Source organism: Chiloscyllium plagiosum, chromosome 17 (genome assembly GCF_004010195.1).
Source record: "Chiloscyllium plagiosum isolate BGI_BamShark_2017 chromosome 17, ASM401019v2, whole genome shotgun sequence".
Classification (NCBI taxonomy): Eukaryota; Metazoa; Chordata; class Chondrichthyes; order Orectolobiformes; family Hemiscylliidae; genus Chiloscyllium; species Chiloscyllium plagiosum.
This window is the reverse complement of record NC_057726.1, coordinates 19,980,261-20,002,359: the sequence shown is the minus strand read 5'-3', so window position 1 is coordinate 20,002,359 and position 22,099 is coordinate 19,980,261. Positions and strand designations below refer to the sequence as shown.

At 39.8% G+C, this 22,099-nt stretch overlaps 1 protein-coding gene across 1 annotated transcript in view; it reads left to right on the top strand.

Moving 5' to 3' along the window:
• LOC122558260 (calcium-transporting ATPase type 2C member 2-like) overlaps window positions 1-22,099 on the top strand; it is an 87,238-nt gene that overhangs the window by 45,053 nt on the left and 20,086 nt on the right. The window contains exons 11-21 of the mRNA XM_043706642.1: window positions 4,689-4,755; window positions 8,014-8,138; window positions 8,513-8,610; window positions 10,226-10,327; window positions 11,532-11,621; window positions 12,470-12,571; window positions 12,673-12,829; window positions 15,715-15,885; window positions 17,930-18,027; window positions 18,329-18,379; window positions 18,604-18,770. Coding sequence (XP_043562577.1) covers window positions 4,689-4,755; window positions 8,014-8,138; window positions 8,513-8,610; window positions 10,226-10,327; window positions 11,532-11,621; window positions 12,470-12,571; window positions 12,673-12,829; window positions 15,715-15,885; window positions 17,930-18,027; window positions 18,329-18,379; window positions 18,604-18,770 — 1,228 coding nt within the window. The remainder of the gene's footprint in view (window positions 1-4,688; window positions 4,756-8,013; window positions 8,139-8,512; window positions 8,611-10,225; window positions 10,328-11,531; window positions 11,622-12,469; window positions 12,572-12,672; window positions 12,830-15,714; window positions 15,886-17,929; window positions 18,028-18,328; window positions 18,380-18,603; window positions 18,771-22,099) is intronic.

The following is a 22,099-nucleotide window of genomic DNA, read 5'->3' as shown; positions in this document are numbered from 1 at the left end:
TTCACACCCTTACCTGTGTTATCTCTCTGAATGTTTTTTCAATAACCCCACTCTGAGCCAGGGATGAAGAATTATTAGATTTTCCAACTGCCCAGCACATAAACAATTGCAGGAAAACTATTTTGCCATAGAATTGCAAGCTGCTCACTTGAAGTGTTTTCGGAGATCAAATGATCTGGGTGTAGTCTTCATACCATGATATTATAGCTTCCTTCACCCTGAGCAAATTTTTCTGTAAATCAAGAACATTTTGAAATCACTCTGGTATATTGTGAGGGATGGCAGGGAAAATAGGAAATTACAGTGGTAATGAAAAATATCAGATTCCCAATGTTGAGAAAAATATTCTGGATCTTTCCTTCTTTTCCCTCAAGTCTTAAGTGGCAACTTCAAAACCTCAACATTGATTGGCAACTACCTTATATCCATTCAGTACATCTCATTGAAGTCCTAATTAATCTCACCAATGGGCTACATCAAATCTTCTTCTTTCTACCAATAAACAAAACAGGGCAAATTCCTGACATGTATCTGCAGTGACTACAGTTTGCTGAATGCTTGTTCTGCCTATCATGCAGCTGCTTCTTCACGACAATATATGTGAGTGCTCATGCCCCACCATTCCTCTTGAATGGAAGGGCAATTAGTGGTGATGCATGAGTAGGAGATGTGTCCCCAGTGATGGAGCGCAAAGTACAGAGAGCACGCTAGCATTTTGGGAATACGAAGTGGGTAAGAGCTGGTGAGTGGACATGATGCCTGCAGTAGTGAGAGTTGTAATCCATGAATCTTGGTAGGTTCCATGCACAGTGGCAGTTCAGATTGAAAACAAACAATAAGAGTTTTTATCAATTTTTTGAATTGAATTTATTGTCACATGTACTGAGGCACAATGAAAAGCTTTGTCTTGCGAACAATACAGGCAGATAGATAAATAAATAATAGGTAAAAAGTTGAAAAAAAAACACTGAATCAAATAAGCTTTGGTGCTTTATAGAATGACACTGTAAAGTTAACAATGAAAAATAAGGAAATGACAGATGATTTGAACAAGTATTGGATATCAGTCTTCACTGTAAGGATACAAACAACTTCGAAGAAGCAGCAATAAATCGGAAAATGGAAGTGAGGGATGAACTCTGGAAAATCACAATCACTAGGGAAATGGTACTGGGTAAGTTGTTGGAGTTGCAGACAGACAACTCCTTACATCCTGATGGACTTCAACATAGTGTCTGAAAGGAAACAGCTAGTGAGATAGAGGATGCATTGGTTTTAATTTTCCAAAACACCCTTGATGTGGTCGGGAAATAGTGAATGTCACTTTTTTGTCCATAAACGGAAAGGGACAGAAAGCAGAAACTACAGGCTAGTTAACTTAACATCTATTAGAGGGAAAATGTTCGAAGCTATTATTAAAGGTGCTAAAGCAGGAATTGGATAAGTTCAAGGCTATGTCAACAATGTTTTGTAAAAGTGAAACCACGTTTGACCAGTTGAAAAGGTAACGTGCTGTGGCAAAGGGGAACCGGTGAATGTGCAGTTCTTAGATTTCCAGAAAGTATTTGATGGGGTCTACAAAAACTGCAGCCTCCTTTCCAGCATTTCGTTCACCCTGAGTTCCATGTCCCTGAAAACAAAGCATAGAATAAACTTTCCTTGCCTCTGGTACACTTTGACTATAGAGGCTCGAACATTACAGTGTACATTAGGAAAACAAGGCATAGACTGGCTGACCACTTCACAACACACCTATGTTCTGTCCACTAAAAAACCCTGAGCTTCCAGTTGCCTGCTACTTCAATATACCATCTTGCTTCTTGGCCAACATCTCTGTCTCAGGCGTGTTGCAGTACTCCAGCTCAGCTGGAAGTGCACCACCTCATTTTCCACTTGGGAACTCTACAGCCTTCTGGACTCAATATCGAGTTCAACAATTTTAGGACTTGAGACAACGTCTTCCATGTCCTTACCCCAACCCCCACACACCAGACCTTTTTAATCACATGGTATGTTATCAAACACAACACATTGTTAGCCACTAATAATCCCCATTAGTAGCTATTCATTCTCCTAGGTTAATGGTTATCCATTCTTTTCTCTGTCCTACTGTGATTCTCTCTCTTTGGGCTCTATCCCCAACTATCATTTACTCCTTACCCCCTGCCCCCACCCTATCTTCTGCATATATCCTGACAATTTCCGAGCTACCATCAGTTCTGAAGAAGGGTCACTGGACCTGAAACATTAACTCTGATTTGTCTCCACAGATATTGCCAGACCTACTGAGCTTTTCCAGCAATTTCTGTTTCTGATTCCGATCATAGTGTGAGGGTCAATCCTGGCTTGTAGCATCTGAAATGAAGCACAGCTGCCATTCCAACATGGTGTTGGAGGTGTGTACAACAAAAGGTGCCCGCAGTGGTGGGCCTTTCAGTCCCTGTGGGTCACCCATGAATCCAGGTACATGACTAATGAGGTGAAGAGTGGAAGGTGGTGTGAGGGAAGTCAGTCCAAGCCATGTGGATCATTCAGCACAAATCTTGGTGAAGAAAACATTTTAACTGAAAGTGGGGGAAGTTACACCCCATGTATTAAATGATACATCTCGATGAACAATAATACCTATTACTGAGATAGTGATGCAAACTTGAAATCTATTTAGAACAGTGAATAATACATACTGATACACCAAAGGGCAAGCTGTTGCTTAAATATGAAGAAAGACAATTCACCTCTACTGTTTTCTTTCTCACTTGGAGCCAAACATTTATAATTCAGAATCTTCTCCAGAAGCCAGCTTTTATTTTAACTCAATATGCATATCACAGCTTGGTCCTTCATCATCAGTCAGTTGAGTGGAGATGCTCTTGCTCACTTCCATTATTATCTATATATTTGCAACCAGAAAATCACATGCAGTGGATTGTCAACCTATTTCTAACAGTTGCCTTTTGTGGTCCCCAAAGATCTATCTATTGCATATATAGTCCTCCAACTATTTCTTATCGGTATGATTTATTAAAATATATTTATGTATTTATGACAACAGGACTGGATGTGCAGAAATTTCTTTCAAATACATATTCAGAAGACCAAAGCCTTTGTCTTCATCACACCACAAGCTGCAGTCCCCAGCTACCGACTTCTCACTTCCTGTACCTCACGCTTGCTCAGGGCAGAGCAGAATGTTTGCAATCTTGGGGTCATATTTTATGCTGAGGTGAACTTGCCAGCACATATATGCACCTTCAGTATGACCCTGTAATGTCATTAACTCTGCTCCATCACCTATCCCCAACTCAGCTCATCTGCTGTTGAAACACTCCTCCATTAATTTCTCATGTCCAGACTGGACTGTTCTGGTGTGCTCTTGGACAGCCTCCCACATCATACCCCCCAATCCCCTCTGCCATAAACTAAACCACCCATTTGGCTTGTGCTCATTGACTGATATTGGTTCCTGGTTAAGCAATACTTAAATTTTAAGCTTCTGATCTTTGTTAAATCCTTCCATGGTCTTGTCCTTCCTTATCTTGATAATCTGCTCCAGTCCCCATACACCTTTCTAGATCTTGGTGGTCTTTTCACTCTGGCCTCCACATTGTCCCTAATTTCAATCATTTCATCATTAATGGCCCCTCCCCCAAGTCCATCCTCCCTACCTTTTATCTTAGCCTGCTTGGCACACCCTCCTCATTCCTGAAGAAGGGCTTATGCCCGAAACATTGATTCCCCTGCTCGTTGGATGCTGCCTGACCTGCTGCGTTTTTCTAGCAACACATTTTTCACCTCACCATTAATGTCAAGTTGCTGAGTACTGGAATTTCCTAACTAAATCTTCCTTACTCTTTACCTCACATTGTTCCTGAGACCTAAGTCTTTGACCAAACTTTTAGTTACCTGCCCTAATATCTCTTTATGAGGTTTAGTGACCTATTTTGATTTATAGTTCCCCTAGAAGTGTCACATCTCAATATATACCATTAGGAGAAAGTGAGGACTGCAGATGCTGGAGATCAGAGTCGAGAGTGTGGTGCTGGAAAAGCACAGCAGGTCAGGCAGCATCCGAGGAGCAGGAGAATTGATGTTTCGGGCATAAGCCCTTCATCAGAAATGAAATATTCCTATCATATTAAAACAATATATCTTCTCATGTGCTGTAGGTATTCAAATGGAAGATTGACTAGTCCTGTTGAAAATTGTTCAGAAGCTTTCTGAATTTGGCCAAAAGCGATGACAAATCACAAATTTCCCAAATGAAATACATCTGTTAACATTTTGATTTTTGGTTAAATGTAATTATGCTGATAGTGAAATTGTGAATGGAAATAAATCAAATGGGAATGAATTAATAGAATCTACAGTGCAGATGGAGGCAGTTCGAGTCTGCACCATCCCTCCTAAAAACATTCTACCAAACGTGCCCCCTACCCATCCCCATAACCCCACATTTCCCATGACTAATCCACGTAGCCTGCATATTCCTGAACACTCCAGGGCAATTTAGCAATCCATCTAACCTGCACATCTTTGGCCTTTATGATTCCTTCCTTCCATTGCTGTAACTTCACTATTACTGAATTCGCAGCCGTGGACTGGTACAAGACTCCTGGACCTTTACCTCTAATGTCTTAATTCATTCATTTCAACACCTTTCATGTAACTGCAAACCTTGTTTTCCACAGGTTTAATGATGCTGATTGGTTGGTCACAAGGGAAGCACCTCCTTGGCATGTTTACTATAGGAGTTAGGTAAGAACATCAATGTTCCTTTCAGTTTCATGTGATGGAATAGCAATGACCATTATGATATGTCATTAACAGAGAATGAACCTGTTGGCCTTCAATAATTTTTGCTTCAGGGTATTATACATGGGAAAAATAGTTGTTCTTTATTTGCTTAAGTAAAAAGAGAGATTCCTATTTAGAAACAGCATTATGATAAACAGATGAGTGAAATTCTCTCTAATTCTGCTTATCTATTGGTAATAAGTTTGCTTCTAAATAGATGCTTTTCGCTTATGCTGCGGAACAAAATACTCATTATTATTACCAGGTAGGATTGAGTGATAGGTTGTGGAGCAGGCTAATTGGCATCAGGCAGTTGCATGGGACCAGAGCAAGGGGAAAAATTATGAGTGAAAGTAAGAATGTTAAACTATTTTTTCAAAGAAAGTAAAGTGTGTTTATTTAATCCTTCATTCTCCACCGAAAATGATTTAAAATATTCACTCCTTAACTCATGAGATGTTTTCATTATTTGTATCTGAATTATTACAAATTATAAATAATTGCTTTATTTGTTAACTGTGCTTGTTGCATTTTCTTGTTTAATATTACTTGTTGAATGACCTCTTGTGAATGTGATGTTGGTTATAATTTCTACCTTTCCCAGCTGAATTCATGAATGAATGATTCCTTAAGGTGTAATTATTTTATTATGGTTCCTATTCATTTGAATAGTTTTTGGTGAGTTTACATTAATCTAGTTTTAAATATCTTGAGATGCACTTCTTCCTTACAGTTTTCCCAGACTGCTCCACCTCTCGTTTATGATGGTGTCTGCATTATTGGAGCTGGTTTTAATTTCCAGTATGTTTGTAGAGCCATTTTTGTAAATCATTGGTCTGTGTCATTTTCTTTGTGTTGGAGATACCATATGGCACAGTCTGCATTATTTTTTCCAACAATAATGTAACTATATCCAGACAGGAGAGGTTTTGTTCATGATTGCAAGAACAATATTTTTAAACTTGGTACAAATCAATCTCATTTTTAATGTGTTTTTTACAATTGATGAGATTCAAGTAATTTAAAAGTAAAACAAGGAGTTTTTTTGTTGGCTTCACTGGTTTTGCAAATAACTTCGATGTGAGATGGCTACAAATTGGTCAGAGGTCAAATTCATGATCCTGAAGTCTCCTGAAAAGGTGCCCTGGTCAGGACCTTGAGGTTACTTTCTTTATCCAATGTTACCTAGCAACTTAACACAAATAAGGCTCAGCTGGAAATTTCTACAGCCGAAGGGATGAAAATTTGTGTTCAGTTCCATGGAAGATGATGATATATCCTTGCCTTACATGTGGAATGTGGAATATGTGACTATTTAAGGTTTCGTTATAAACACATAAAAGAACCATAGAGTCACAGACATGTATAGCACGGAAACAAACCCTTCCATCCAATACGCCCATGCCGACTAGATATTCTAAATTAATCCAGTCCCATTTGCCAGTATTTGGCCCATATCCCTCGGAACCCTTCCTATTCATATATCCATCAAGATGCCTTTTAAATGTTGTAATTATACTAGCCTGCACCACTTCCTTTGGCAGCTCATTCCATACACACATCACCCTCTGCATGAAAAAGTTGCCTCTTTGGTCCCTTTTATATCTTTCCCCTCTCACAAAGAGTGACTGATATGCAGGAATATATCCGCAATGAAGAAAGGCAGTGTTGTATCAGCAGAAATAGAAATTGCCATTTTGAAAGAGTGCTGGTGTTTCAGTGTTGTGTTGTATTATGTATGTGGTGTTTCACCACGAGAAGGAAATAGCTGGTGGGAGACTGCAAGGTGCAACAAAGTAAATTGGGGGAAGGTTAAAATAGTTCTAATTCTCCTTTTTTTGAAAGGAGTCTTTTTAAACAAACTCTATGAGAAGGAGACATTAAATTTCAAATAAATCATCCACACTTCTGAAAGCGATTAAAATGAATTTAATGAATATGGTGATTTGTGAGTTGAAACATGATATGAAAATTGCTGAAATGATAAAAGCACTATCTATTTACCAACTCATTTTGAGAAAAGAATCTTGCTCCCCACATTAGGTGTCCAAAAGGTGACATATATCCACAATTATTGAGTAACTAAAGCTTCGTGGTAATACCACTGAGCTGTTAATCCAAAGACATAGATGATGTTCTGGGGAATCCAAGTTCAAGTCTCACCATGGCAGATTAAAAAGTCTGAAATTAAGAGTCTGCTGATGACCATAAAGTTGATTGTTGAGGAAAAATCCAATTGGTTAATTAATGTCCTTTAGGGAGGGAAACTGACATCCTTACCTGGTCTGGCCGACATGTGTGACCCGAGATTCACTATTGACTGTGGCATGGGAAATAAATGCTAACCTAGCCCTCATCCCATGAACAAAGAATGATTAAAAATATAATAATCATAGCCCCAGTTAGTATTGACCAAATCGTGCAAACAAAAACACGAGTGGATGACTTTTTGGACAAATTGCTTTCCCTTGTGAATTCCATAAAGGTTGGTAAGCCAAAACACCACCCTTTATTTACATCTGCAAAATATATGACACTGACCCAGCTAGCTCAGAGCCAACTTCTGCAGTGAACAGAATCTCTGCTACTCCTGTTTATTTTTTTTTCTTTTAAACAGACTTTCAGAGTAACCTCAGCTGATGGTTGGAACTGAATCAAGTCCATGCTGTTTTTTTTATTCATTCACAGGATGACGGCATCACTGGCTGGGCTGGTATTTATCATTCATCTCTACTTGCCCAGGGGGCAGTTAAGAGTCAACCACATTGACTGCAGGTCACATGTAGGCTAGACTAGGTCAGGATGACAGTTTCCTTCAATAAAGGATGTTAGTGAGATGGACAATACTTAGATGTCATTATTAGACTCTTAATTCCAAATATTTTCTTGAATTCAAACAGGATTTTAACCCATGTCCCCAGAATATTACCAGAGGCTCTGGATTAACAGTCCAGTAATATTACCACTAGGCCATTGCCTCCCTATACTCCTGCTTATATCTGTCTGCCATGACTCCCTGATTGGACCAGGTTAACAGCCTCAGTCAAGGATTTCATATTCTATGAGGCCTTCCTGGCTTCAAATCAAAACACCTTGTTTCCATCATTTTTTGTGGTTCTGTTGCTATCCGATAATGCCTTACCATAATATCATGTATGCACTTTGCGTATGGACAGAGTCAGTCTTGGCTGTAACATGGCTTCTTGTTTTTATTAATAGCCTGGCCGTTGCAGCTATTCCGGAAGGCCTACCAATTGTTGTCACGGTAACATTAGCACTAGGTGTGATTAGAATGTCAAAGAAGAAAGTGATAATAAAGAAACTCCCTGTTGTAGAAACATTAGGTAAGTCAACAAAATGAATTTATTTTCTCCAATTTAAGTCACATGGCTTAAAATTAATATCATGACTATTTTTATTTGAATAATTTGATTTGTTTTCCATCCATCTAAAGTTATCATTTGGAGGAATTATTAGGCAAGATGGAACAGAGCTGGTTAGTTTAAAAGCAAATGTCTTTAATATATTTGCATTGTTGAAAAAAATGTAAATTAAATTTCCATTTTTCTTTCAATTGGACCTGTTCAAACTTTCTCATATATGAATGGCCAAAGTAGAAATAGAATCCTGTCTTAATAAGTTAGCCCCTTAATTGATTCTCGAATATAATTTTTGGCAAAATGCAATGTAATTGCTAGTTACACTTATTAAATTCTAGGTTGCTGTAACGTTATCTGTTCTGATAAGACTGGCACCCTAACAGCTAACGAGATGACTGTAACACGATTGGTTACATCAGATGGAATACATGCAGAGGTGAGCAATGACATACCTTGCACTCTCAACCTGATAAGGCTTTTATAGTTTCTTCATCACAATTTATCCATGTACCAGATTTTGGAGGACAAATTAAACCAACCCCTATTAATGGGCAGAAGGGATGCAATGCATCATTAACTCAAACCCATCCCTTCCAATTTGAAACTGCTGGTCTGTCTGCTCATTTATGTAATTGCAACCTGCAGTCAGTACTGCGTGAGTTTAAAGCAGCACTGTAATATTTAAAGTCAGCCTGCAGTTCAGAAGGATGGAGGTGCATTTTGACTACAGCAAGTCCTGGAAATCACTGTAAAAGTGAGTTTAACCTGCAAATAGCCAGGCATGCATGCTCGAAGTTCTTTCAAGACCAAGAAACAGAATGTAGAGAGGAGGAGATAGGCTTTCTATTTACAGGGAACTCAGAAATCTTTGAACAAACATTGCAAAGGCAGTGGACCAGATAGGCCAATCAGTCACAGAAGCCGTAACAGTCAACAGCACTACCTAATGCCAAGGACTTAGATGAAGTACGAGAACAAGTTTAGTAGTCTCACACTAGTGCTCAAGATCACTGGTTACATCCTTAAATGCCATATCCCACCAATTGCACCACCAGCCATATGGGTGAATGCAGAGTTTAAAGTCTGTCCGTCCATTTTCAGCATGGAACTGACGGTCAACTCCATTTCCTCACTGTGGACCCAACTATGATGCAGCACTTGATGGACAATGTCTCAGCTTTAACTACAGGTCATGCAGAAGCCACTCAATGTCAATGTGCTGCAATGGAAACTCAGACTGAAATGATACAAGCTGAATCTCTATCATTCTGATTGTAGATATCAATGTTCAAAAGGGCCTGCAGGGTCTCATAGTAGTATAGCAATCTGTCCTTTGTTTCATGACTTGGATTGCTGGAGGTGCCGCCTCAGAGGAATGACATTGGCTCTTGGAACATGAAGCTGTTGTCTTCTTTCAGGATGAGCAAATGCTTCCAATTAACTTTTCAATTCCACCAGCACCCTTGCTGTTGACTGGTCCAGACTGTTACCACCCACTCAAAATGGTGTAATCTGAAAATGCACTTTCTTGTGTCAAAACAGTTTGAGATCACCCTTCAAGGTCCCCCACAATGAAAGTCTGGAGCCTTCCATAAGCTGCGTCTACTAATGGGATAGCATAGATTAGGCAGCAGATAAAAACGCATGGTCAAGTCACTATGCAAAGGGTGATTAGCCAACTTTTGTGTGCAATCTTGGATCATTTTAAAAAACATTCTTTGAATATTTGTTGTACAATAGCTTTGACTGCAGTATTATATCCAAGAGATCTATAATGGCCAGTTTGCAATGGAAGCTAAAGTAGTGGACCTATGTCAATTGAAGAATTTGGTTCACATTCACTGGTGCCCCGGTCAGACGAGCTGCTTGCAGATAGATCAGCCAGAAAGGGTATTAATTGGCTCATTCTTAAACTATCTAAAAGTATTCAGTAGCTCTTATTGAAAGCGAGTTAGCTGGTGGATTGAAAAACAATCATTTGAATAATGACCAAATCTAATTTGTTGACATTTTGGGCTTGTGAATTAAAATTGCATTTTCATTTGGTGCAGGTAACTGGTACAGGATATAATGGAAATGGCAATGTACACCTGTCATCCAATGGAGAAATAGTAAAGGCATTCTCCAATCTGTCTGTAGGAAAACTGGTTGAAGTGAGTTACTTTTAATTCATTCTCTGAATGTGGGTGTCACTGGTATTTATTGGCCTTGAAAAGGTGGTGGTGTTGGGTGGTCTTCTTGAATTGCTGCTCTGTATGGGGAAGCTATTCCCATAGTTTCTGCTTTAATATCAAGGACAGTCAATCTCCAGTTGTCTCTGACACTCAGCTCTTCTGTCTATTTTTGGAGCAAAGCTATAACAAGATCTCATGTCAAGTGGCTCTGGTGGAACCCGAACTGTGCATCAATAAACAGATTATTAATGAGGACCAGTTAATACAGTAGTAACCATACAACTGGACAAGTTCCAAAATTATTGAGGGATGGTCAAATAAAAATCAAGAAGGATAAAATAGAATGGAAGTGAACAAAAACTAAGTAAAGAAACTATTGCAGTCTGTGCTTTATACGTGTGTAAAGTGAAATAGAGTGACAAAAGTAACTCTGGACCCCTTGAGGATTAGACAGGAAGAATTATAATGGGTAAAAGTCAAAATATTTTGTGTCTGTTTTCCATCATATAATCCCTACATTGGGTAAAGGGGCCATTCAGCCCATTGAGTCTGCACTGACACCCCCCAAACAGCATCCCCCCCAAACTCATCACCCCTGTCTATCGCCATGTGCCCACATTTACCACAGCTAATCGACATAACCTTCACATTCCTGGACATTACAAGGCAGGTATATGGATTCGAAAGATGTAGAGGGATGTAGGCCAAACACAGACAAATGGGACAAGTTCAGATTTAGGAAATCTGGTCAGCATGGATAAGTTGGGCCCAAGGGCCTGTTTCCATGCTGTATGACTCTATGACTCCTTGGCCAATCCACCTACAGACCCAAAAAAGACCCAAACAATGTGGAACTTAGGGTCTGATAAAAGTGAAGAATTTAACGTAATTAATGTTGATAAAGAGCAATATGAAAACAATCAATGACTCCAAAACTTGGCAAATCTATTAGAACGATCTGAAGGTGTAGAAAACAGTGGGTTTTCAAAAGGGCATTTAATAAGATGCCAAACATAAAAATATGACACCAGATCAGGTTTCCTGTCGTTAGAGGTAATCCATTGTCATAGACAGAGGAAAAATCAGGAACAGAAAGCAACAACGTGGGAATGAATTTTGTTACTAGTGAGGTACCGCAAGGATTAATGGTGGGGCCTCATGTTTAAAATTTGCTTGCTCGTAGGCTGGATGTTTATGCAATAACGCTGTCATCAGAGAAGACACATTAATGGGACAACCAACAGAAGGTGCCTTAATTGCTCTTGCAATGAAGGTAATTACTGAAAAAATAAATTTGGATATTTGAAGCAGATCATAACTGGAACATTAGCTACAAGTTTGTATCAAACTACAGCTAAATTACCTTAAAAAGTTGAAAATTTCAAGAGGAGGAGACTTCTGATGCATTTTTAAAATTCACCTGAAGAGATTAATGTTTCTCTGCAATCCCATCAGGATTATTTATTCAACTCAGTGACATAAAAAATTGTCATGAACCACCTTTTCATCATTGTGGTGGAACTGAAATAGGGTAAAACACTCAAGCAATCTCCTCTTAAGAAGGAGGCCAGTGATGACATCTCTTTAAGGTAGCAACGTGCTTCCATTCATGGATTGAGCTTATGTTTTTTGGACTCATTTTAATAAGGTTTCCGCTGCATTGTGTAACCTGCCAAGTATATAGAGAGGAAAAAGGCCAGATCCATAGGCCAAGCACACTTCCATTGTTGTGTCTAGACCAGGAAGTGCATCGTCCCAGTTACATTGCAATCTCTCCCTTCCTCATTACATGTTCTCCATTCCTTGGCTGGAAACTTGTGACACAGGTTTTTCACCTTTCTCAGGCTGTTGATGGGATGATGGGATTGCAGGGAACTTCCTGTTGAACAGATTATCAAAAAATAGGAGATTAATTAGAAAATAGTAAAAGTGATTATTCATGTGTTCAAGAAGGGCCACCCTAATAAAATTTTCTCTAATGATTTTGTGCAAATATAGTTTCAACTCAACTGTATATCTGATTCAGTGCCAAGGTCTGAAGGAAAATTAAGAAGTCATTTGGTTAAATTATTGATCAACCCTTTCACTTTAAAATCTAATGTCTTGCATTCTGAATTGAAGATGGACCTTGATCATGTTAAGCAGAGCTATATAAGGAAGAAAGAGTATCCATTTAGCTCAGAACAGAAATGGATGGCTGTTAGATGCGTCCACAAGAGTCGGGTAGGGATTGTTTTGTTTGTGAACTTGAAAGATATTTTCCGCGGTTTGTCTATGTCTCCCACGGCAGCACTAACAGTTTTTATTATATGTGCCATTTAAAGGAAACTGAAGAAATGTACTTCATGAAGGGTGCATATGAAGGAGTTATTCAGTACTGTAGCAATTATAGCAATGGTGGTATGCCCGTGCCCCTCACACCACAACAAAAGACAATATACATCCAACAACAAGCAAAACTAGGAGCAGAGGGCCTGCGCGGTACGGTCTTGTGTTCTGTCTTAAACTTCATAAACAATTAATTGTCTTGTGAAAACCTGCATGTATTTGATATCTTTTTACCTCATCGTAATGTATAACTACTGGTAAATGGATAACTATTGAATATTAATCATAGTTGTTGTATCAGATCATTTTGTCACAGAGGTGCTCTGCTTGGTACAAAAGGTTAATATATGCTCCCACCTTAAGGTTTTCTTAAGGCAGGGCAGGAGTGAGGCATGTAAAATATGTTGGCTCACTGAGCTCATCCTGATAATAGTTAAAGGAGGTGGAGGGGGTGCCAAAATTGGCAAACTGCCCTTCGTATGTAAATGAACAAAGTGTCCATTGAGCTTGTTCGGAGTTCATCAGAGCTCAGTATTATCCTGCCCATGACATGATACAGTCAGCATGAGCAGGGGTTAGGCAGCTTGTTTTGTTTTTCAAAAGTGTTTTTAAAAGATCTGGAAGGAAATAGACTCTGAAGAAGGGTTGGGGGTCAGCACCTTCAAAAGGAATATCATTTGCAGATTGGGTTTAACTTTCTCACCTCTGTCTCTCCGTTCCTTTGTCCCTATCTGTATTATGCCAACTCCTCACACTCAACCAATTCCAGCAGTAAGATGCCTAATCCATCGCAGCCCAATAACCTCTATTTGCTTTGGTGTGGGCTTCTTCCTTCTCGTAAGCCAGCTTGCAGTTCCAGCTGTGACCACTGCTACATTCTGGCACTGCTGGGACTGCAAAATGCTGACCAATCAGGTTATGTGGCACTTCGGAAGGGCAGGATTTCCTCCCGTTGAGGGAAGGAAGTCCCACTGCCACCTTTTAATATTAGTTGTGTTTGGTTGATTGGTTTCCAATCGCCTTCATTATTTGGGGCAAGAGGGTAATTGCATGGAAAAGTCAGGAATAATCCAACTACTGCCTGTCTACACCTCACCCACATCATTAAATACAACCCGAAAGCTTTGTTCTCCTTTGTGCATTCAGTAAGATGAATGGGTTAACATCAAGACACCGAATTTTCGTAGTTTGGACAGGTGTGGAGCGGCAGAAGAAACCATAGCTCCACAAACCACCTTGGCTTTCCACACTCCCCATTTATAGCCTGGAGAGTGGATTGGGTACTCAGGCCATGCATCCTGAGGAGATTGCCAGTTCCCCAAGCGTGCTGAGTAGAAAGCCAACATAGGGCTCCAGTACTGCATCCAAAATTTAAAATAATAGAATAAAATGTAAAACATTCTTCCAGCCTTCGCCCTTAATATCTCCATCGCTCCCCCTCATGCCAACCCATGCCATTAAGGCCTTCTAACCATACCCCAGGATCCCTTATACCTCCAAGTCAAGTACCACAGCACCACTGCAAACAGGGGAAAAACAATAAAGTTTCATTATTTAACATTGTAAATTACAGACTGCATGAAATTGAGAAAAGCAATTGCATTCATAGAAATATATTTGAACACATTGGGCAGTTCCACTGGATTGTGCACAATCTTCTCCACAATTGACAGTCCTAAAGGGCACCTGAACAACATCCCTCCCCAAATTATCCCTGACCCCAATCATAAGATGCCCTGGAAGTATTTCATAGGGATAACTCAACTGTCCAAACAGATACCCTGATAATCCAAAAAAATATAGACAACAGGTCTGCCCCTACCAGCTGTAATGTCCACAATCTGAGTTCTAAACTCCAGGGATTCCAAGATCAGATTTGAATGGAGGCTGCAAATCATTTAAATGTAAAAGTTGCACAACACCAGGTTATAGTCCAACAAGTTTATTTGGAAGTACAAGCTTTCGGAGAGTTGCACCTTCATCAGGAAGCTAGTGGGGCAGGATCATAGGACACAGAAAAAATCAAAGTGTCATACAACTATGTGATGTATTTAATAAACCTAGATGTCTGTTAGGTCTTTATTCACTTAGGGTTGCAGGTTTTGATTTATTAATATGTAAATCCCAGAACTTCTTTCAAGTCACATTTCTGAGATAACTTAAGATTTTATAAAAAAAAGTGACATCTCAGCTCAGACAATGCATTAAAGGCGTGAGGTTGGAGTCTGTTTGTATCCCAATCATGAGTCAGATTGGTTTTATTTCCAAAGTAGGAATTGATAAAATGTCACATGGACTGACTGGCTATGGATTGTTTACTTTTTGAACAATTTAGAATTTGTATTTGCAGATACATTCTATTTTGTTCAAATAGCACACAATCTGTAGGCAGTCAGACCATGTGACATTATATCAAATCCTACTTTGGAAATAAAACCAGTTTGACTCAAGATTGGAATACAAACAGACTCTAACCTCACACCTTTAATGCTGACCTAACAGACATCTAGGTTTATTAAATACATCACATCAGTTGTATGACACTTTATTCTGTGTCCTATGATTCTACCCCATTAGCTTCCTGATGAAGGAGCAATGCTCCGAAAGCTAGTGCTTCCAAATAAACTTATTGGATATAACCTAGTGTTGTGTGATGTCTACCTTTGTCCACCCCAGTGGACCGGCACCTCCATATTATTTAAATTCAAATAATTTAAGGAGGCAGCTGTCTTCTTAAAGTGTGCATGCCCAAACTACAGACCACTCCATTTCCTGTCATCATGAAAACAGGAGTGCCAGGTTCAAATTGACTTAGGATTTCTGAAATATTCTGCCATTTTTGCCGCAGAGGAAAAGCTATCCGTCATAGCAAAAATCTGATGCCAAGTCCTACATTGTTACATAGAGGGTTTCAAAGGTAGCCTGCACATGATCTCAACATCTATTGGCTTCAAATCCAAGTTGATTATATATAATACATGTTCAACAAAGACAAAGATCAGTTTTAATAAGATTCTCTTCCCTTTTCTTTCTCTCAGTGCTCACGCTAGCTGCTGGATGCGAATTAGGCGCACTTACTTTCTTGGGATTGATTGGCATTATTGATCCACCGAGAACTGAAGTCAAAGAAGCAGTTCAAATGCTTCAAAGCTCAGGCATTGCTGTAAAGATGATCACTGGAGACTCTAAGGAGACGGCTATTTCTATAGGTGCTGTGAATTTTGGCATTCATTATTTTATACAACAATTCTTTTCGTGTTTAGTTCGTTTTGGGGTGGAATGCCTGACAGAATCTTAAGTAATTAATAATTTACCTGTCAAATTCTATTTGTGTAATGATTCACCAAATTTGAGGCAGAAAAGATAATATTATACACAAGACAATTTTAAAGAAATGGAGACAATTAAAGGGATATTTATCTGCTGCTATATCCAGTGCTTTTTCTGCCCATTCAGCGCACTATCCTATAGTTGAGTATTGCAGCATGCCAGACAATGTAGCATCCAATTTTTGAACAAAGCTGATCATTGTAATCCTTGGACAGACACAAGTTCTATTATGCATAGGAGCCAGTGAAAAAAAGTGTCAACCTGAAATAGATTGTCTATTTTTCATAAATTAATAAGAAAAATATGAAGGACTGATTATGCAATAGGTTAGTAAAAGAAGATTGAGTATTATAATATAGCTATGTATCAGTCAAACGTGAACATTACAATGTCAGAAATTGGAATTCACTGAAACCCCAATTGTGTTTGCCACACAAGCTATCAAGGCTCAATACCAACAATAGAGCCTTATGATTTGTGCTGAATCGTACTTTTCTTATTAACATATGAAATCAATTTTGTAGATACTAAATGATCTAGTCTTCTGCACACATCTATATCAATTCTTTTATCTGTAAATTGAAAAGACCAATAAATGAATAAGAACTGGCACTGATAAAAATTAATCAACATCGGTCTGTAGAATAATTAATCAGACAAGACAATGGAGGCAGCTGCTGGGGTTATTCAAAATGTAATTCGATGCTACAGTGGGGAATTTCGGATTTTGAGGTAGAAACTTTAGTGGACTGAATGGCATTTTATTGTCCTTGGTTGATTTTCTGGTAACTTATGATTCGACTCCATTCCTGGACCTTTTGTAATGGATGATTCAATGGACATACTTTTAATAATCCGCGGGTTTCCTCCATGTGGTCCGGTTTCCTCCCACAGTCCAAAGTTGTGCAGGTTAGGTGAATTGGCCAGGCCAAACTGCCTGTAGTGTTAAGTGCATTAGTGAGGGGTGATTGTAGGGGAATGGGTCTGGGTGGGTTGCTCTTCGGAGGGTCGGTGTGGACTTGTTGGGCCGAAGGGCCTGTTTCCACACTGTAGGGAATCTAATAAAAAAAAATCATATTGCTGTCTGATTTTTATTCCTAAGATGAGTTGCAGTGATGACTAAAATATGTGTGCTTACTGATCTGGTCTCCTTCCTATCGGAAACATGTGAAACTTGAAAGGGTTCAGAAAAGATTTACAAGGATGTTGCCAAGGTTGGAGGATTTGAGCTATAGGGAGAGGTTGAATAGCCTAGGGCTGTTTTCCCTGGAGCGTCGAAGGCTGAGGGGTGACCTCATTGACGTTTATAAAATCATGAGTGGCATGAAAAGGATAAATAAACAAAGTCTTTTCCCTGGGGATGGGGGAGTCCAGAAGTAGAGGGGATAGGTTTAGGGTGAGAGAGGAAGGATATAAAAGAGACCCAAGGGGCAACCTTCTCAAGCGAAGTTGGGATGTGTATGGAATGAGCTGCCGGAGGAAATGATGGAGGCTAGTACGTTTGCAACATTTAAAAGGCATCTGGATGGGTATCTGAATAGGAAGGGTTTTGAGGGATATGGGCCGGGTGCTGGCAGGTGGGACTAGATTGGGTTGGGATATCTGGTCGGCATGGACGGGTTGGACCGAAGGGTCTATTTCTGTGCTGTACATCTCTATGACTCTATCACTAGTTTCTATTTCTCTCTTGGGACACATGCTACTGGGAATACTTCACTGGATGTGACATGTTCATTGTTTTATTTTCACTGAGTCGGTGTGTTTGTATTCTTGGACCACAATTAAAAAGCTATTTTTGGGCAAACAATTACAAACAAAAAAAACATATTTCCTAACAATGTGTTTCAAATAAAATGATCTAAGGTATAAAGCATAACCTGGTTGTATGGTAGTTGGTAATCTTTTTCAAATTTATATGTACAGGAAAAAGCATAGACCTTTATAATGATGATGTGGAGGTTATGTCAGGAGAGCAACTGGACCTACTCAAAGATGAGGATCTTTCCCTCATGGTAATGAAGGTATGATTCCAATCCAGTTATTCAAAACATGCACTAAGTCTTTCATGTGCACATTAACTTAAAGACACTTTCCACATGTGTATTTATAAGTTCCACTTTAACATATTAATTCAGCCCCCTGAAAGTTTTATATTTTTGAATGTTTGGCATAAAAATGGAGCTATTTAGAGATATTGCGGTCATGCCTTTGTTATATGTTTTAAATTAGAATAGTAAATGCATTTTAATGTAAATTATCCATATAATAATTGTATATGTTTTCCCTCTTCTCTCTTCCTCTCAACACCCCCTCCTCTGTCAGGTAGCTGTATTCTTTAGAACAAGTCCAAAGCACAAGCAGAAAATTGTTAAGGTATTAATTATTTCAAACTTTGCACAATAAATTGCAAATGTATTAATCCCTTCTGGTTTGGCATTATTCAAATGTATACCAAATTTGTCTAAAGATGTTGTCATGGTAAATTGAAGCAATTTTAGATGCCTGTCAGCTAATTTAAGCAGTAATAAATTTAGCTTAAATGTTGTATTAACTGCAAACTATACAGTTATATACTTCTTATAATTGTTGCTGCCTAGGCCCTTCAGAGCAACAATGCAGTGGTGGGGATGACTGGAGATGGTGTGAATGATGCTGTTGCTCTCAAATCTGCTGATATTGGAATTGCCATGAAAGGAACAGGGACTGACGTCAGTAAAGAAGCAGCAGGCATGATTCTGGTCGATGATAACTTTTCTTCTATTCTGTGAGTAACTTCAGTTGATGTTGTTTTAGAATTTATCTTTATTCTTTCAACAGTAAACTAACTGTTGTGCATTACTGTAGCAGACTTGTTTAACATGAACAGTTCACATTTGGACTTACTTATGAGTATGTAATGTAAATGTACAAGAAAAATACTTACAATTTTGGTAAGGTTAGAATTGCACAATCACTGAACCAGACTTTGCTGTAATGTTGTATGGTCAATTAGCTTGTGACATCCACTGTCCACAGTCACATGAACAGTGGCCACTAGGATGTAGTGCAGGATCTCACAGGGGACAAAATGACCTGTGGCGAGATTGGTGACACAACCTGCTGATGGAAGAGCAGCGCTCCGAAAGCTAGTGCTTCCAAATAAACCTGTTGGACTATAACCTGATGTTGTGTGATTTTTAACCTGGTGATGGAATCAAATGAGAAGTCTCGAGAGGCTTACCTTAAGGAGGAGAGCATCTCGCTGCATTTTTTACGTTTTTAACAAGTGGTGAGGTGAGATTCTTAGCTGGCCAACAGCAAATTGCCAATTATGGGTAATTCTAGCTTGTTAAATGCCTTGTTAATGGTACAACTTGTCTCATTAGCATTCAGTCTCTGATCTTACCAAACACACCAACAAGCTCGAGGTCGAGATAACTTAGTGTGGAAATCAGAGCAGGTACCTGGCAGTGTCAGCTTGCCACTTGGCTTACATGCAGAAATTGAAATGTGAGAACTCAGTACAGAAAGTAGTACAGTGCTGGTCTGAGGGCAGTGGAAGTGCTTCTATGGGATTGCTTAGAATGGGTGAACTGGTCCATTTTCCAGAACTCAGTGGCCAATCTAGATTACTGTGCCATCACCGTGACAGACTTCTTTAGCAAGTGTATAAAAGAAAGAAATCAATCTAAATATACTCCAACCAGAACCCATGGATGAAACAGGAGATCCATTGCCTACTGAAGTCCAGGTATGTTGCCTTCAAGTCAAACGACCCTGGCCTTTACCAGAAATCCAGATATCACCTCTGTAATACCATTAGAGAGGCGAAGAGGAAATACTGAACTAAGCTAGAGACCCAAACTAACCACACAAACACGCATTTATTAGATTAGATTAGATTACTTACAGTGTGGAAACAGGCCCTTCGGCCCAACAAGTCCACACTGACCTTCTGACGAGCAACCCACCCGGACCCATTCCCCTACATTTACCCCTTCACCTAACACTACGGGCAATTTAGCATGGCCAGTTCACCTGACCTGCACATTTTTGGACTGTGGGAGGAAACCGAAGCACCCGGAGGAACCCACGCAGACATGGAGAGAATGTACAAACTCCACACAGACAGTTGCCTGAGGCAGGAATTGAACCAGGGTCTCTGGTGCTGTGAGGCAGCAGTGCAAACCACTATGCCACCATGTAGCAACAAAGCAGAGCAGAGCAAAATAGTGGACAAAAATATAACCCTTCCTGATCCGCTCAATATATTTTATGATCGTTTCGAACAGAAGGTCAGTGAAACGGTGCCACCTGCCCTGACTGCCTCGGGTGCACCTGTTCCCTCAGTTACCGCTGCAAATATTAGATTGCTCTTCTTGAGAGTAAACCCAGAGAAAGCAACTCTGGATGGAGTCTCCAGCCGTGCACTCAGATCCTGCACATAGCAGTTGGTGGGAGTATTTGCTGACATCTTTAACCTCTCCTTACTGTGATCTGAAGTTCTCACCTGTTTCAAGAAGATCACCATCATCCCGGTACCAAATAAAGCACACACAACATGCCTCAATGGCTACTGCTCAGTGGCTCTGACCTCCATAATTACAAAGTTCTTCCAGAGGTTAGTCATGGCTCATGCCAATTGTAGCCTCCCCGTCTGCCTTGATCCTTTGTAATTTGTTACTGGTGCAATGAAAGATGCCATCTCCCTGCTGCTATACCCAGCCTTGGAACATTTGGATAACAAGGATACATGCATCAGGCCTCTACTTATTGACTACAACTCCACCTTCAACAATATAATTCCAACCAAGCTACTCTTCAAACTCTGAGATCTAGTTCGCTGCTCCACCCTCTACAAATCGATCCTTTACTTGCTGATCCACAGGACGCAATCAGTGAAAATAGGCAACAATACCTCCTCCACTTCAATCCTCAACACTAGCACCCCACAAGGTTCCATAGTCAGCCCATTACTATACTGTCTGTACATTCATGACTGTATGACCAAATTTCATCCTAACTCCATCTACAAGTTCGCTGACGACACCACCATTGTAGGCCGGATCTCAAACAATGATGAGACAGAATACAGGAAAGGGATAGAGTGTTTGGTGGCATGCTGTAAAGATAAAAATCTCTCCATCGATGTCAGCAAAACAAAAGAGCTGGTCATTAATTTCAGGAAGCAAGGTGGGCAGCACGCCCTTATCTACATCAATGTGCTGTAGTGGCGATAATTGAGACCATCAAGTTCCTCGGAATGACGATCACCAAAAATCTGTCCTGGTCCATGCACATTGATGCGACGGTCAAGCAAGTACAACAATGCCTCTACCTCCTCAGGAGGCAAAGGAAATGTGGCATGTCCGTAAAAACTTCCCAATTTTTATAGATGCATTATAGAAAGCTGGATGCATCATGGCTTGGTATGACAGCTGCTCTGCTGAGGACCATAAATGACTTATGGTTATGAATACAGCCCAGTTCATCTCGCACACCAACCTTTCATCTGTTGACTCCATCTATGTCTCTTGCTGCCTCAGGAAGGCAGCGAATATAATCAAAGACCCTTTCGACCCTGGTTATAATCTCTTCCAATCTCTTCCGTCAGGCAGAAGATACAAAAGCTTAAACACACGTACTAGCACATTCAAGTACAGCTTCTTCCTTGCTGTTATTAGACTTCTGAATGGACCTCTCAAATTTTTAATTTAATGTTGACTTCACTCTTTGTGCACCTTCTCTGCAGCTGTAACATTGTATTTCTCACTCTGTTTTATTACCCTTATGCACTTTGTATGGTATGATCTGCCTGTACTGCACGCAAAACAAAACTTTTCACTGTACCTAAATACGTGTGACAATAATAAATCAAATCAAATCATTTGGTCTGAAGGGCTTCCATATTAGACACCGAGCAGCAATGTCTCAGCACATGGGTACCAGCCTCATGCACATATCCCAGGCCTACAGATTTTGGAGTCTGATATGTACCAGTTTGTAAGAACTGTCATAGCACTTCTCTGATCCACCTTCAGTGCCCATCTGCACTTCAACGCTGCTCCTGAAGCTGCACTTTCAACTATTGTTGTAATGTTGCAGCCAGGACAC